Below are 16509 nucleotides of genomic sequence, written 5' to 3'. Positions count from 1 at the left end.
ATGGCCTGGAGACCAGCCCTGTCCACTGCCACAGGTGGAGAGATTTGTATCAGGAGTGAAATCAGAGATAACCTTTCTCTTTTGGATGTTGTCTATGCAAATCAGTTTGAAGGAGAAATCATAGATACAAAAGTTGCTGAGTGGACGGAAGAAAACTTTTACAGAGGGGCCCCACCCACATGGTTGAACTACCATGTTAGCGAACAGGCAAAATCAGATGGCACTGGAACTTCTTTCATTAAAAGAGATGGATATGATACACTTGTGCAACAAATTAACGAAAGGAGAAAAGGCTTTGGAACATCAACGATTAAATTATTCCATCAACAAGGATGTGGGGGAACCACACTGGCTATGCAGGTGTTGTGGGACATGAGGAAAACCTTCAGGTGTGCCGTTTTATCAGGGTCATCCTCAGACATCACAAATGTAGCGAAAGAGGTGGTGCACCTTTTCACAGCTGGTGGTCAAGACCACCAGAAGACTGTGCTGCTGTTACTGAATGATGAGCAGATTTTGGAAAACCTGCAACAAAGCATTATGATGGAGACTGATGAACAGAGAATAGTCACCCGTGTGCCTGTGGTGATTTTCTTCAGCTGCGTTAGGAAGAATGTAGTTTTGCAGAGCGACCACGTCGTCCTAGAAGCAGCACTTTCTGACACAGAGAAGCAAAAATTCAATGAGAAGAAGGAGGAGCTCCACAGAAGGTTTAGCAGTGAACAATGCGAACAGTTCCACGGTTTCAACATATTACAAACTAATTTCTCTCAAGAATATGTCAAACAAGCGTGCAAAGTGATCTGTCCTGTCCCAAGATCAAATAGATCAAAGAGGATCCAGCTTGTTGGCTTCCTATCCCTGCTGAATGCCTACGTACCAGGCTCATATCTCCTGGAGAATCAGTGCCTCGACCTGTTCAAACATAAAGACAGATTTGGAGACCTTACCCTGGAGGACAGAATGAAGCCCTTTAGAAACCTCATCATCACCTTCCAACAAGATCCAAGCTCTGAAAAAAGGGTCCGCATGGCTCACCCAATGATAGCACAGTGTTGTACTGAACTGATGGCTGAGGCAGGTGTGACCAGAAGTGACACAGCAAGAAACTTCTTGACCCATTTGTGCAGAGATGAAGTTCCTCCATTTTTGTTTGGTTTTGTCAAAGACATGCTGACCAAAAGAGAAATGAAAATGAAAGAGAACCCAATCAACAGTACAGAGATCACAGAAAAACAAGTAAAGTTTTCTAAACTTATTCTAGATATTCAAGAGATGCAGGGCGAAAAGGAGAGCGCATCAGTATTAAAGCTGGCATCAAGGAAATTTGATCAAAATCCATTTTTCCCACAAGCACTTGCACGATTTTACTACATAGAACTAAAAGACTACAATCAAGCAGAATTGTGGGCAAACAGAGCGAAGCAAAGAGATCCCCAAAATTCATTCATTGCTGATACACTGGGCCAAGTCCATAAGAACCACTTGATGAACAAAAAGTCTGATGTGAAACCAAGAGAAATCTTGCAGCTGGCCACGAAGGCCATCAACGCTTTCAAAGATGAAGAACGACTTGCTGAAAACGAACAGGGGACAGATATGAAAGAAGATGGCAAGACTAAAGTCTCCCATGTTTTTAACACCAGAGGGCAGTTTGGTTACCTGCAGGTTTGCAACCTTGTGTATGATCTACTAGTCAGACAGAACGAAACCTGGAGAGGAGTTCTCACAAAGACTCTGCCCATTAACTCTGTCCTGGAATTACCCAGAGACAAGAAACTCTTCAGATTTAATGATCTGATAAACAGCCTCAGAGACGAGGTTGAGAAAAAATGTGACTTCTTCGATAAATATTTGACTTACTCAAAGCCTGACATGAAGAAAGATGATGCCACATACATTCCTAGAGACACCTCAGAATGTTACAGGAAGTATGTTGGAGACTCGCCACCAAGACGAGTCAAAGAAAAAGGGGCTGAATTCATCCAGAAACTCAAACAAAACCAGGCTGGCACCTCTGCTGCAGTACTCTCATGTCTTGACAGAGAATACACCGAATCAGAGCTTAAAGAAATAACCACATGGTGGAAAAAAATCTTTGAATGCAAAAATTCGATAATAGCCCTGATCAACTACATCTTTGCTCATATCATATTAAAACATATGGGAATAATGTTTTCCCGTAGTTTCTACAGGTTTCTAGGTGAATTTAGACAGAAAATGCCCCTGAGCCCCAACGATGGGCCTGAACAACACATGTTAGCCCTCCTCTTGTACTGGCCTACTGACAGCAAAGGCAAATGTGACTTTGACCTTAATGAATTGATTCATCGTATGCACTGCTCTTATGAAAATACATATAAGACATACTTTCGATCAAGGCACCTTCGCCCTCTGTTTTTCATTGGAAAAGGTGAAGACCTGGACAGAATTGTTCACAGAAAGGTTCTTGAGGAATCGTTTGAGAAAAATAAGGAACCAATACAAAACTGGGCCTACAACTGGAATAATGAGGATATTTTCCAAGATCGCCTTCTAAAAATAGATGGGGTGGTGCGAAACTACAAACTTCATGCAACTGTTGGTGGCACCGAGATTCAGGTGGCTGCAAACATGAGAAACAGACTGTGGAAACCACGGCAAGTTTCCTTTTACCTTGGATTCACCATCAGAGGTCCTGTGGCGTTTGGCATCCAGACAAAAACTGCAGAAAAAGGTAACATACTATCACCTTAGCATAGTTAAGTACCTACCTGGCGGTAAAGTCAAATATGGATCCTGACATATGTCTAATCATGTGGATACTTCTGGAGATTTTGTGGAAAAAGCATCTCAAGTGACATCATCCCACGTCAAGTTATGCCAGCCAACTTTCTCTCCAATAGGGGTCATGATCCGGGTGAAGCTGAAGCTTCTTGTACTGGATATTTAGTTTGACTTCTACTTCTTCTACTATATTTTTTACTACTTTTATACTTTATTTTTTTACTATCTCATCAGTTGGAGGTGGAGCAGAAGATGCTGGACCCAGTAAATGTCCAGCGTCCTGAATGTGCTGCTGCACCACTTTTAGTAATGAACTCGAATCAGCCGCCTCGAATGAAAACAGTGATATGTTAAAGGAAATTAATCTCCTAAAACTTTTGTCTTTCGCATCATTTATATTTTCAGGATTTTCTTTATAGATGTCTGAAGTGTTGACAGTACAAAAGCTCCTTAACCTCTTACAGAAGCGTATTCAGAGGAGAATATTACAGATTTTGTTATTGTTTTCTTCCATGTAAATATGAGACGTGTCAAGCAAACACAATGAAGCATAAAGGACACACTTGGATATATCTTTTATTTTTTGTTTTAATATTGTTTAAATTGTGTTTTGATTTATGTTCTTCATTGTCACAACTGTCAGAGCTCCATTCAAAGTATGAGAGAATATTATGATATATAAACACATGATCTTGGATATTTTATACTCGACTCAAAGCTTTGATATGTATGTTAGGTCACTTTTGAACTAGTTACACTGTTAAAAATAATATGTGACTACTGTACTTTTAATTTTTACATTTTATTACTTTTTGAACAGATGTTTTAAACTGGAGCAACAAAGACTGTGTTTTCATTATTATTACTATTTTCAAGTTTATCTTTTTTTTTAACACTTAGTAAATGGCTACAAATCTGTATGATGAACATGGTTTGGAAATAAATTGGGTGCATTTTGATCCTGCGTCATTTGTTTTACATGAGCAATATTTATTCAATCTGATCGACATTGTTCCGATTGAAGGTTTGTATGAGACGAGATTATCAGGGTCTGCTGTTGATATGCAGCAGTGAGGATATTTTATCTCTTTTGCCGTGCGTTTCATTTGTGTTCGTGTTGAAAACGCAATCAACTTTTTCTCAGAATGTGATATAACTTATCAGAATTTGATCTTTTTGCTCAGAATATGAATTATTTCTCAGTTTGAATTGTTTTTTCTCAGATTTTAAACTTTTTTTCTCAGAATTCAAATTTTATCCAGTATCCTGATCTTTGACCTTACGTCAAATCAAGTCCATCTTCTTCCTGACGTCTGACTCTATCACTGGTTCGGATTTGGTTACATTTCACCGCAGCAATGTGGAGAAATCACACATCAAAATCACCTCCAAAATGAATAAACTCTCTTTATATTATCCTGATCTTTGATCTTACATCAAATCACTTCCTTCATCGGTTAGTTCATCATTGTCTTTGGATCTTCTTTCTCTTCTGTCTGACTCTATCACAGGTTTGTGATAATTTGGTTACATTTCACTGCAGCAATGTGGAGAAATATCAGTCTTACAGAAGAGGATTACAGCCACTGTAAAATAAAATGTTAAAAATAAAAAACTGAGTTTTTTTCCCTATAGAATTCAAACTTTTTCTCAAAATGAATTAACTATATTATTCTGACCTTTGACCTTACGTCACATCAGTTCCTTCATAGGCTGGTTTTCATTTTCTTTGCATCGTCTTCCTGAATTCTCAGAATTCAAAGTTTTCGCTCAGAATTCTGACTTCAATGTGAGACTTTGAATTTCTTTGCTCAGAAAATCTTTAAAAAATTCTCTAATTTTAATTTTGAACATTAAGTCATGACAGTATTGTCTTTGCCATTGTGCAAAAAAATATCTAAAATTAGGAGATTTTTAATTTCGCCAAACAAACATGCACACATGATTTCTGTGCACAACATTTCCTTTAACAAAATAACAGAACTGAAGCATTAAACAGGACAGGACAGTTGGGAAAGAAAGGGGTTTTATTTGAGGTCACAAAAGAACATCAAGTATGAACATGTGCAGTTATTTCATTGCAAATGATCACCTTTCCAGCATTCAGTTAAGGAATGCCGGGGAATAAATATACACAAAGAGATATTTCTCGCTGAGCGTCTTAATATTTGATCTGAGCGATGAGCCCCTCCATCTCTGGTCGGGCCTTGAAACGGGCCTGGAAATCAGCCTCGGTGTGCTGAGAGGGAAAACAAAGGCAGGAGAGATTATTACTTTTAAAACAATCACAAGACTCGAGCGACTGCTGTCGTGAAGCCGTCGTTACGCTGACTCACCTCCATCACAGACAGCTGAACTCCCTCTGGCTGATGCTTAAGAAGCACGTCCATGAAAACGGGACACATCGCGGCGTTCAGAGCGCTCAGCTAGAAACACGGATAAATAACACAGATCAATAGTCAGGTCTGACGAGAGCAGTGAGTGACCGGGGTAAACACAGACTTCTCTTTACCTGCACGACTCGCTCATGAGTCTTTAAGATGGCGTCGACGTACATCTTGGTGCCTTGCTCTTGCATCAGCAGGACCTCCGTGCTCTTGGTTGGTAAAGCGTAGCTGCGTGTGAAAGAAGCGACAAAAAGCATTCAAGTACAGATGATTTCTCATCTAAGCATCTCTTCTACTGCACTGGAGATGTCACTCTGGAAAACTGGGATTTTTCACATCTTTATTGATATTTTACAGACCGAATGATCGATCGTGAAATCAGTCAGACTCTCTGGAGTTTTGAACATCCTCACCATTCTGACACTTTGATGCCGAGCCGGTTGCAGAAGTTGTGGATGTACTGGGAGTAGTGCTCCACCACCGTCATGTCATAACCCGACACTTTCACGTTCAGAGTCCCGTACGCTGTGTCCGTCGGCGCTATGATCTTTTTCATCTGGTGTTTGTCTTTCTTTTTCTTTGGCTGAAATCACAAAAGAAATCAATTCAGTTGAATAATTATTAAAACCAGTCCATACACACACACACACACACACACACACACACACATCACACAACTTTTGGGCTCTTTCTACTGGTTTCAGATTCTTACCGCTTGTCTCTGTAAAAAATGTCTCCACTTCCCGATCCCGTGTGTCGGCATGGATCTGTACTGTCTTTCATTTACAGAAGCTGTGACAAGAGAAAAACATAAAGTCTGTATCCACCTGCCAAACAGAAGTTATCTGACAGCATTGATTCACAAATACACTGTGCTACACAGCGATGTTTAAATATTTACCACAAACAGGATGCCGGATGGATGGTGTGGCCCTTTAAACACAAGAGTAAAAGAAGAAAACAGGAAGAGTATTATAAAGACAGAACTCTCTTCAAAGACAGTTACCATGAAATATAAGACCATTCAGTATTCTTATGACCCAGAACTTACCGTTTCCCTGAACGTTTTCCTCAAAATTCTGATTGTTTTTCCTCAAAATGCTGTTTATTTTCTCAAAATAGCCAATTTTGTTCATTTTTTTTCTCTCAAAATTCCAGATTTTTTGTCTTTCTAAACTCTGGATTTTTATCTCTCTCACAATTTTTCCCTCAGAATTCCAACTTTTTCATCAAAATTCCGATTTATTTTTATCAAAGTTTAGATTTTTTTTTCTTAAGATTGCAATTTTTTTTGTTTTCTTTTTTCAGAAAACTGTGTCTTAACAGCTAGAGTTGATAATCTGACTAAACCTTTGACTTTCTTACTTGTCTCACTTTGTTGAGCTGATGTCAAGGTCCTGATGACCACAGTCATCGGAGAATCTGGACTCCTTAACTTTAGGTTGTTGTGATGAAGCTGATCAAACTCTTAGATGAGGCATGAGAACTAAAAAGCAATCAAAAGTCTTACCGGCATAATGTGAGCACTTGATTTAACGCCTGTTGTGTGACAGAAACCTGCAACTGGACAAAACACAAAAACATCAGCTTCTTACAGCAGAGGTTATTCAATATTCTCATGACATACTACTTGTTTTGAATACAGCTAATATAATCTGTAAGGCTGATAAAATCGAAATAAGAATATCCCAATTACAGAAGCTGCAATTTTTCTTAATAAAGCTAAAATGTGCGAAAATAACAGCATTATAATTATACAGATCTTGTCCTCCAAATGAAAGTGATTCATTCTGTGACAAGTGATAATTCTGATGCAAAAATGATCATTTCAGCTCTTAATCAATCATATCACAGTCATAATATCTGTCAAAATAATGGCAAAGTTTTTCAAACCCAATCGTGCAGCCCTAAATTAAATGGTTGACCCTGCACCCGGGCTGCCTTGTGCACCACCTGCAGAATTCATGTAAAATCAATACATAGACTCTTACATACTGCAGTAAGGTGAGTTGTTACCTGCTCTGGGTACATTCAAGTTCCTCCTGAGGAGCTCTTACGCAGTGTATACTTGTATTGTCGGGACTCTTATTTTGAAAACGGAAGTGGCCTTTATACTATGCTCTCCCACCAAAAAAGCCGAGGGCTGTATTTTACAGATTATATAACGTTTGATAAAAGAACACGAAGGTGTTGTTGTCAGCACAAGTGCTACCAACTCTTTATTCCGCTCAAGTGTTGACTACAGCGTACAGACGCATCACTTCCGTTTTCAAAATAAGAGTCCGGAATATACCAGTAAACAGCATACGAGCTTATATGAGGAATATAAATGTACTCAGAACATTTCAGTAACGTCTCACACAATGAATTAGCTTATAATAACATCCCATAGACGCTCAAATAGCTCCGACTAATTGTGGTAGCGGCGCAAACACCACCAGTGAAACCGACTGGTCACTGCCGTGTGACCTCTGAGGGGAAACTAAACATTCAGCGGTCAGAGAAACAAAACTTACCCTCCTGAAGACAGGATTCATAGCTGCGCGTCTAACAGAAAACACACTCTTGATGTCTGCGGTGTGATTCGGCCAGTTAGCTACACGTAACTACAACAAAAAACCGTCAAAAAAACGCATGTACTGACAGCTGCTGCTGGTTCCGGAAGTGCTGCCGGAAGATGGTCCGTTCACTTTTCTGTCCGATGTTTCAACACGTCAGAACAAAGGTTCCGCGCTTTTTAAAATGTCTTTCTCGGCGTTAAAATATAATACATGTATATAATGTTTGTTTTTACATGTTTTAAATAATTAGTAATGCCATATGTAATTATTATCGATTTCTATGTCACTGGTAATTTCCTCACCTGGTTCCCTGACATCTCCTAGAATCACTGCCGCATCTGAGTTATTCGGTTTTTTCATAAAACTGTAGTGAAATTGAACTACAGCTCAGTCCGATTATCAAGACTTTTCATAAGCGTAGTAAACAATTTCAAGTATTTAAACAAACCCTTCTCCTCGTCATGCTCTAGACCAGGTCGGACTGAAGATTAACCAGGCACACATTTCCATATTTGCAAAGGACAACAACACAACTGTGCAGGTATAATTATTATTATCTTTATTATTATCACCATCATCATGGAATAATCATTTCAGTGGACCCCTCAAAAAATCCCTTGTATCAAAAGAATAATCAGCTTGTAACATTCACATATCTCAGGCCTAACGTAGCTTATGTTTTTCTTTTTTTTTTCTTTTTTTTTTCCTAAGTAAAGTGCAAACTGTATTATCACCTGAAAGTGTTATTTTGAGAACAATGTATGAACTGTGCATTTCACATTTTTTAAACAATGCATTTCTACTTCTTAAAATACAATTATGAAAAGCAAAGTCATCCTGTAGCTAACAGTATGTAAACCGCTATTAACACATTGCATTTTTTTTTCCTAACATCATGCCAAGCAAACAAACTTTATCAAGTATCAAATCAAAGCACACGTGCATCCTCACTCTTTGGCTTGCAATGTTTTGACCCTGGCACGAATGTAACAATTGCCACAGTCCATAACACGCAGGACTCATTTCAGTAGATCATGACTAGCCTTGTGTGTTCACGCTCCTCCAGGTCAAATACATTGGCAAAATCTTGGCCTGTTTTCAAGGATACTGATCAAAAGGCTTTTCACGGTGAGAGGAAACTGGCAAACTCAAGGAATTCAAAGTCATTTCTTATACATTCTTTCAAAAATTTAAGGAAAAGTTACCCCAGAAGCTCTCGCAGCCTGAGCACCTGTTGTATCAAAAGTTCAGGTGAACAGGTCAAAGTTCTCCAAACAAATTAGATCAAAACAGCTAAAATGTTTAGCGTAGTGGTAGAAAATCTGGCATTGCAGACATGCAGAGGTTTTGCCATTTTCATTTCATTGTGTTTGAGTCCTTCCAGACACATTCTGTCACGACACATTCACATTCCCGTGTGTACGTATACAGCAAATGTCTTCTCATACAAAGCACCTTCTTTGAGTTTAGCAGTACGCAGCACAGGTTAAGCAGAAGGTTCGTCAGTGCATCTGGCTTTAAATCCAGGTGGATCGAAGCTTCGTTACGTCCTAGTGTGTCATCTGTCGGAGGGTTTGAGGCAAAATGCGGTAGCTGCAAGAGTCCTGAAGGGGAGAGTTCACCCAAAAATGACAATTCAGTCACTATCTGCTCACCTTGCTGTGGTTTGAGAGTTGAGGGTGAGTACATGATGACTGCATTTCCATTTTTGGGTGAAATGTTCCTTTAACTGTACATGGGACATTCAAAGAGAAGATGGGTGCAACACTAAAGCAGCATCTGTCGCACTCACCCGCAGAGAAAGATCTAATCCAAAGTGCTTCAACAGGTATAAAAATAAACAAATCAAGTCCTCAGTTAAACCCCTCTGTCCTCGACATCCTCCTCTTCTCCATCCTCGTCCTCACCATCTCCCTCGTCTTCACCCTCTTCTTCTTCCTCCTCCTCCTCCTCTTCTGGGCTGTAAAGATCGTCGGCCAGCTCGCTCTGGTCGTGCCCTTCCTCCTCGTCGTCCTCCTCGTCTTCCTCCTCCCCCTCACTCCTCATTTCCTCCACGCTGCTGTCGTCCAGGTCGTCGTCGTCGTCATCGTCCTCCTCCTCCTCCTCCACCGTCTCCTCCTCGTTCTCCTGCTCCTCCTCCTCGACGTCTGAAAGGTCACCTGACGGGAGGACGGAATTCAAATGATATTATTTTAGCATCTTTTAACTCATTGTTTTTGGCATCCTAGCCCAGTTTAGTTCAGAACATGAACAAAGCATTGTTGGGGACCTGAACAGAGCTAAAAAAAGAGTGAAAACCAAACCTTTACTGATCACATGGACAGAAACATGACCCAGAATTAATGCTAATGTTGCTCCGTGTCTGTGTGACATGTAAATACATCTGCTAGGTGACAAAACATCAGTGTTGTTTTCAGTCTCTCTGCTGCCCCCAAGTGGCAACAAATCCACTAATGCTGCTTCAAAACATGACACTTAAACAATTAAACTGAATCCAATGAGCTCAGTGATGAATGTCAAGCAACATGTTCAAGCTCAGCAAAGTAAATACACTCACTTGCCGATTTCTCAGGTCCAGCTGGCAAAAACTCATGCTGTCTATAGTCCTCTCTTCATGAAGCTTATGATTAGGGATTTGGCATTTTCAGATTGTTGGCATCAGTGTTTTATTGTGCCTGATTGCTGGTAAATTAAATTCATTTTTAAAAAAGTATGTAAAATGTGTATAGTAGCTGACAGTGTAACAGGTGACAGCTGAAGTTTTAGCTTTTATGGATGAACACTCCTTACACAGGCTATAGATGGTCCCCATGATGTGACTTGGCATTTCTTCTTTAAGGAATTTTTTCATTTCTTCTTCCATCGCAGCTCCAAGAATCTCCCTGTCCATGTCCACGTACTCGGGGTAGAAGAGGGTTTTTCTTAACTGCCTACGGCACCTTGAAGGAAAACACAAAACACCGTGAATTTACTTAATGGATCCCAAATTTTAAAGATTGTAAGGCTTTTTTTTTCTTTTCTTTTTCATCCACACACAGTAAAAAACATTGTCAATATCATATTAAAACAAGCAGAAAGAAATGTTCTATAAATATAATATAAACACATGTATGGGGATAAGAGAATATCGGCAGTGGACTGAATATATATGGGTTTTAGATGATTTGTTAAATGAATTAATGATTATAAGAGCAGTACTTACTGTTTTCCTGTTGTCTTGTATGCCTGAAGAAGATACAGAAACATATGTTTGAACAAATCACACGCAAAGAAGATTTACATGAAAATAATAAATAAACAGTTTTCCTAATTTACATGTGTATGACTAATAAATATAATATATCACTGGAGTTTTCCTAAGGCGCCGGTTCCCAACCTAGGGGTCCCAGCCCCCACTAGGGGTCATCAAAGTGATCTTTAAGGGGTGTAAGAAAAGCCTATCACTTGTGTATGATTGTTAGACTTTTTACTGACGCCGCCGATCGCTGCGTCTCACCTCGATGAAGCGGAAGGGGTCGTTCTCCTGCATGAGGCTCTCGAGGCCACAGCGGACCTCCTGGAGACGCGCCTGGTCCTGGCAGATCCTGGTGATGTTCTTCTGGATTGCCGGCCCGTTGGCGTCATAGTGAGCGCGCGTGATATCCCGAAATCTGCCGACGAAGCGAAGCACCCTGGCCTTCGTCTCCTCGGCCAGCTTGTTCATGCCCTGCTCGGAGTCCTCCATGAACTTCTAGATGAGGCGGAAGGAGACGAAGCACGGAATGTCATCAGGACGACGCACTTGTTGTGTGAGTTGTGCAGCGTGAGCATCTGCTCGGAGTCAGTAGGAACATCTCGTTGATAATGGTTCATGTTTGTGAATATGTTGGACCCGAGCTGTGTGCCATGTTACCTTATTCTGCCTCTCTTTCTCCTTCTGCTCCTGGAGTTTCCTCTCTGCCATGCTGTACTTCCTCTCAACCCTGTACAGCTGCTTATCCAGAGTGCCCTGGTGAGCACGAGGAGCACAGTCACACACGTGTTAAAAGGGTTGAAAGCATGATAAATTAAAAAACTGAATTATCTTGTCTTGTGTCGATTTTCACTGTATTTTTTTAATGGAAGAGCTGATTTTAGAGATGGCACCAATACGGATCCACATAGTGATTTTGATCGTTACATCGACATATAAAGACTTCAGTCATTATCGTGTCACCCTCATGCCTATGGAAAGTCGGGGAAAGTTTTGTAGTCCACAAAACATTTTTTGGATTTTTCTGTAGCAAAACACTGTTTTGCTGTGAAGCTCCAGAAATGGTTTGTGGACTAAAAAACTTTACCTGAAGCATGAAGGAGAGTCAATACTGACTACATTTTAATTTTGGGTGAACTTATTCTTTAACTTGTTGACCCTTCTTTATTTCTCTTTTCCGTTTTGTCAGCTAAAATCTTGGCGCAATTACAACAAATACTTATTGGTCACTTCTGCCTGATACCACTGATGTGACATGTTGAATTCAACAGGTTTTTGGACTGAATGACCGCAGAAAATGAACTGGAAAGCACAGGAAGTGGATCCAACTCTCCTATAGAAAGACCACACAGTCATGTGACAGACACACACACACAACTGACAATGTTCATTCATAAGGATTCCAGACTCATCACAAGACTTTGTGTGGGCCAAACAATCAAAAGGTGGATGAACTGCATGGAGCAGGCTACAAAACCTCTGAAGTGAAAGAGTGTCGTTAATTTTAACACAGGGATTTTCTTATACAATTGATTTATAACATGTGGGATGAAGGTTTATGATCAATGAGACAGAAAAATCATGAATTACATTTCGTGAGCAAAACAGATAAAGATGTGAGATCTCCTAAATTATTTCTATTACTATTTCTACCACTACAAAAATTACCAAACAGTAATTCTACTACTAACAACAACAATAATAACAGTAATAACAACAATAATACTTAGCATACCTTGAGATCTTTCATTGTGTTCTTGAGGGTCTTGATGGTGTGTCCCAGGTGTCCTCCTTCTATGGTGCAGGCGTTGCAAACACACACCTTGTCATCCATGCAGTAATATCTAGAAAACAAATGAATGTTCATGTGAAAATAAGAATATAATGAATCGATAATGACAATAAGTGCTGCAGCCCCGCAGAGAAGAGATCTTAAATGTGTTTTTGATGAGAGAGAGAAAAAAATCATCATCAGCTCACCATCGCAGTGCCAAAGTTACTTGAACCAAAAAAGGTGAATGACTGAGACATTCTAGATCAAAACTTTTCACAGCATTAATATCTGAGTACCTGTATATCTCATCGTGGTCTGGGCACTTCCTCTTCCATAGGTCATTCATCGGCTCTGTCAGTGGATGCTCGCGGAAAGCCGGCAGTTCCAGATGTGGTTTCACGTGCTCCTGGCACATCGACACCTCGCACTTCAGGCACGTCTTGACCGCGAACGTCGACGACGATGCAGCGGCGACATCCAGCCGGTCACCATCTTCCTGAGAAACAGAAGCAGCAGAGGATCCCTCCGCGGCTGCACTGACACCTGAAGCCTCGGCGGCGACCGAGGGGCAGTAATCACACGGAACAGCAAACACGCTCCGGGCTGGCTGCGATGTCAGAGACAACGACAGCGGGTCTCTGGATTTTAAAGCCGTGGCAGCTGCGGTGGTGGCTCTGCGCCGCTGACGGTAGTCATCAGAAATGTTGGCTAGTTTGAAGTTTTTCTGAAAGCTGGTGCCACACCGGTGGCTGTCGCGGCACTCTGGGCAGCGGAAGCGGCCTCGATCTGCTTGGCGCTTGAGGCGGTCCAGGCAGGTCTTGCAGAAGTTGTGGCCGCAGGGGAGCAGGTAGGGGTCGCGGTACAGGTCCAGGCACACCGGGCAGGTGAGCTCCTCCTGCAGGACGCTGGACTGCTCGGACTGGGCCGAGGCCATGTTGGCACGTCAGCTGTGTGATGTGGAGGGAGATGAAGAAAGTAGGAACAGGGTATGAAGCTGAAAGAGGTGGAGGTGAAGAATAATGGACAGAGAGAGGAAGAAAGGGGTGGAGGGGGGAGAGGCTGAAGGTGTCCTGATGTAGATCTTCACCCTTTATGGATGTCAGACTGCTGAAACAAAAAAAGGCTTGTTAGTAAAAGTGGAGCATACACACTGGTCAATTCATCCATCAGATGGTAAATGTTTTAATAGATTATACACTGGGTACAATTTCAAACATTCACTGGTCTCAGTGGGTCAGATGGGAGGATTTGCTGCCTCTTGGTTTCTGGTTGTAAATAAGAAAAGTTAAGGAACACCGTGATGGGTCAACTTCACTATATGACTTATTATTGAGTAAACAAATTATTAAGGCAGCTAAATTAAGTGAAACATTATCTAAATTGCAACATGGCAATATGAGTAAAACATTCAATTCCTAAGAAGCTGCAACAGCGTCATAAGCTGAAAGTACTGTAGCAGGAATAGGCCGATATTAAAGAGGGTAGTAGTCAGCATTTTTGCACTTATCAGAAACCTGATAAATAAATAACTAAACCGACATAGTTTAGGAATTAATTTTCTGTCAGTTGACTACTGGATTAATCGACTGATGTTGTCACCCCTGGATGATAACAGTCTTTAGCTGCAAGCCTCTTTATTCACATAAAACATTAGTTGATTATTTGAGGGGTGAAAAAACAGAAAATCCCAAACAATAACTGGACCCAATCTCTCAAATCAGAACAGTTTTGGGCTTTTCTCCATCATATAAGATAGGAAACTGAATATTGTTACGTTGTGGACTGACGGATGGAGCAACTTGAATACATTTCGAGAGAATGAGTGACATTAATCACCATTTTTGATTTACAGGGGAACTGTGTAGGTTTTAATATTTACAGTATTAATGAGGTCATAATATAAACTCATATATATTTGTCTTTTTCATAAATTAATAAACAGGCAGTTCTCAGAGGAAAATGCGGTCCTCAGAACACGGTTTAAAACTAGAACAGGTGGCAGGGTCCGCCACATGTAAACAAAACAAGATGAAACTGTGTTGCCCTTTAATGTCAGTTTGTTTATTCAGTCATGTGTAGAAATATAGTGTGTTTATTTTTATTTAAACAATCAGTCATTGAGGAGCATTCTCTTTAGATTAACACTTAATCCCCCAAAACTACATAATCCACCATTAATAAACTGACTAACTTCTAGATTAAAACAGCAAAACCACCTGCAAATACGTCAGAAATGACAACAAGTGTTAGCTGCAGCTAGTTAACAAGTACACTTATGGACTACTTCAACCATTTTGTAAACACACTTATTTTATTTCCATCATCATCATCATCATCATCATCATCACTTGGTTCCTGGGTAAAACAAAGAGTCTGTTTTTCCTGGAGCTCAAAACATCGACACCGTTTTATAAAGGCCACGACCTCGAGATAACCTGGAGCCCTGCCAACCTGCCGCAGCTGTTTACACCAGACAAAAGGTGGTTTTCTATTCCTCCACCTGTCAGGTTTGTGTAATTATGTAACATTGGGCTCGTAATGTCGCCCTGAAAACGTCCACTCACACTGTCATCGTCTATTCAGCCTGATTATTAAAAACACTCTGACATGAGCTTAATAATAAAGCTGGTCAGGCAACAATTAGCAAACTTGCCTCCATGTTAACGGCAGCTAGCTTAATCTCTGCCCGAGTTTCTGGGAGTGATGGACCCGGACAGACACACACACACACAAAGAGGGGCTGTGGACGCTCCTTACCTGATAATGTAGGTGTTTCTAAGCTCGTCCGGAGAAGAAGCCGTGATCTTTCAGAAGCTACCTGCACACGACGAGGCTAACGTCTCAACGCTCGCGCACGCCGCAGTGCACCTGCCGCGCTGCTGGAGCTAACATGTTCAACCGTTAGCTCTGGTCGTCCTGCTCGAGCCGCGGCCACCGTCTCTGTCATGAGTCCGCCGAAATACTCCAGTCATCGGGCGTTTTAGTGTCTCATCTGGAGGTTTCGGCGCTTCACACAAAGGGACGAATCAGCCCGCGCACACACACACACTCACACACACACACCTGTGTGACTGACAGACAAACGGCTAATTGATACTGAGCAGGTTGATGCAGGGAAAACGATGCGTTTAGGGGTGCTCGGAAATCCCGTCGGTGTGGTGCGTTCAAGTAGTGTCAGGATAATCGGAAAATAAATACATTATATCTACCCAAATTACTATAGTCATTTTTGAGGTACTTGTACTATATTTTTTTCTAGGCTGTAATTTTACCTGTAGACCCACCAAAAGTATTACTTAATACTACTTTTGATGTGAAGCTGGGCGTTGTTCTGTTGAAATGGCATCAACGGCAAGATGTTTTTCAGCCACCTAAAGTAAGTCCTACTTAATGTATGTGCACTAGATTCTCTCAACCGTACGACATTTGTATTTTTACAAACAAGTGGACCGCAGTGCTAAAGGGAAAAGCAACAAAAAGCATCAAAAAAAAATATAGCGTACACTTAGACGTATATATTTTTTTAAGTGGGTAAAATATGTCATAGAGCTGACGGCCATCTACTGCAGGTAATACACTGAATAGAGATAGGTACAGGACAGTAATTTAAATGATTACATACTTTTTATAATTAAATAGAGATTATTAATATTCTTGTGTCAAGTCCACATTATTTAAAGGAAAGTAAAATGGCTTTAAAAGATATTCTGTGTTTTGGATGAAATTAAGTTAAACCAGCAGTAAATAGCATTTCCTATTTCTTATCATTTGTGTAAAACAGCAGTGCTT

The 16509-nt window shown here is 40.7% G+C and overlaps 3 protein-coding genes across 4 annotated transcripts; 1 reads left to right on the top strand and 2 right to left on the bottom strand.

Moving 5' to 3' along the window:
- LOC119027743 (sterile alpha motif domain-containing protein 9-like) lies at window positions 1-3699 on the top strand. The gene has a single exon (XM_037113174.1). It carries the CDS (start codon window positions 1-3, stop codon window positions 2734-2736), a length of 2736 nt encoding a protein of 911 aa, XP_036969069.1. The 3' UTR covers window positions 2737-3699.
- A 1075-nt stretch (window positions 3700-4774) lies between these two features.
- Window positions 4775-7855, bottom strand: mrpl48 (mitochondrial ribosomal protein L48). Its single transcript, XM_037112176.1, has 8 exons — window positions 7670-7855; window positions 6664-6716; window positions 6055-6086; window positions 5866-5945; window positions 5567-5736; window positions 5279-5381; window positions 5103-5192; window positions 4775-5005 (listed from the first exon to the last, which is right to left on the bottom strand). Exons 1-8 carry the CDS (start codon window positions 7688-7690, stop codon window positions 4928-4930), a joined length of 627 nt encoding a protein of 208 aa, XP_036968071.1. The 5' UTR covers window positions 7691-7855; the 3' UTR covers window positions 4775-4927.
- A 395-nt stretch (window positions 7856-8250) lies between these two features.
- Window positions 8251-15850, bottom strand: zgc:92594 (uncharacterized protein LOC436996 homolog). 2 transcript variants are annotated; one of them, XM_037112139.1, is made up of 8 exons: window positions 15478-15850; window positions 13017-13827; window positions 12682-12790; window positions 11607-11702; window positions 11211-11444; window positions 10917-10939; window positions 10505-10653; window positions 8251-9873 (listed from the first exon to the last, which is right to left on the bottom strand). In XM_037112139.1, exons 2-8 carry the CDS (start codon window positions 13652-13654, stop codon window positions 9572-9574), a joined length of 1551 nt encoding a protein of 516 aa, XP_036968034.1. In that variant the 5' UTR covers window positions 13655-13827; window positions 15478-15850; the 3' UTR covers window positions 8251-9571. The 2 variants fall into 2 exon arrangements, with proteins under 2 accessions (XP_036968034.1, XP_036968033.1); XM_037112138.1 differs by having other exon boundaries at window positions 13017-13824.
- Window positions 15851-16509: the final 659 nt, after the last annotated feature.

Source organism: Acanthopagrus latus, chromosome 10 (assembly GCF_904848185.1).
Source record: "Acanthopagrus latus isolate v.2019 chromosome 10, fAcaLat1.1, whole genome shotgun sequence".
Classification (NCBI taxonomy): Eukaryota; Metazoa; Chordata; class Actinopteri; order Spariformes; family Sparidae; genus Acanthopagrus; species Acanthopagrus latus.
Note: the sequence above shows the minus strand (reverse complement) of the source record. Positions and strands in the feature narration are given on the sequence as shown.

What these genes read in the sequence shown, in the direction of transcription:
- LOC119027743 (XM_037113174.1), top strand. Translation starts at nt 1, where the DNA reads ATGGCCTGGAGACCAGCCCTGTCCACTGCCACAGGTGGAGAGATTTGT.
- mrpl48 (XM_037112176.1), bottom strand. Translation starts at nt 7,690, where the DNA reads ATGAATCCTGTCTTCAGGAGG. An exon ending in TGAATCCTGTCTTCAGGAGG is followed by an intron (nt 6,717 to 7,669) that starts GTAAGTTTTGTT and finishes TGTTTTGTCCAG; the next exon opens with TTGCAGGTTTCTGTCACACA. An exon ending in GGCATCAAAGTGTCAGAATG is followed by an intron (nt 5,382 to 5,566) that starts GTGAGGATGTTC and finishes TTTCACACGCAG; the next exon opens with CTACGCTTTACCAACCAAGA.
- zgc:92594 (XM_037112139.1), bottom strand. Translation starts at nt 13,654, where the DNA reads ATGGCCTCGGCCCAGTCCGAGCAGTCCAGCGTCCTGCAGGAGGAGCTC. An exon ending in GACCACGATGAGATATACAG is followed by an intron (nt 12,791 to 13,016) that starts GTACTCAGATAT and finishes TTTGTTTTCTAG; the next exon opens with ATATTACTGCATGGATGACA. An exon ending in GGGGACCATCTATAGCCTGT is followed by an intron (nt 9,874 to 10,504) that starts GTAAGGAGTGTT and finishes TCCTCCCGTCAG; the next exon opens with GTGACCTTTCAGACGTCGAG.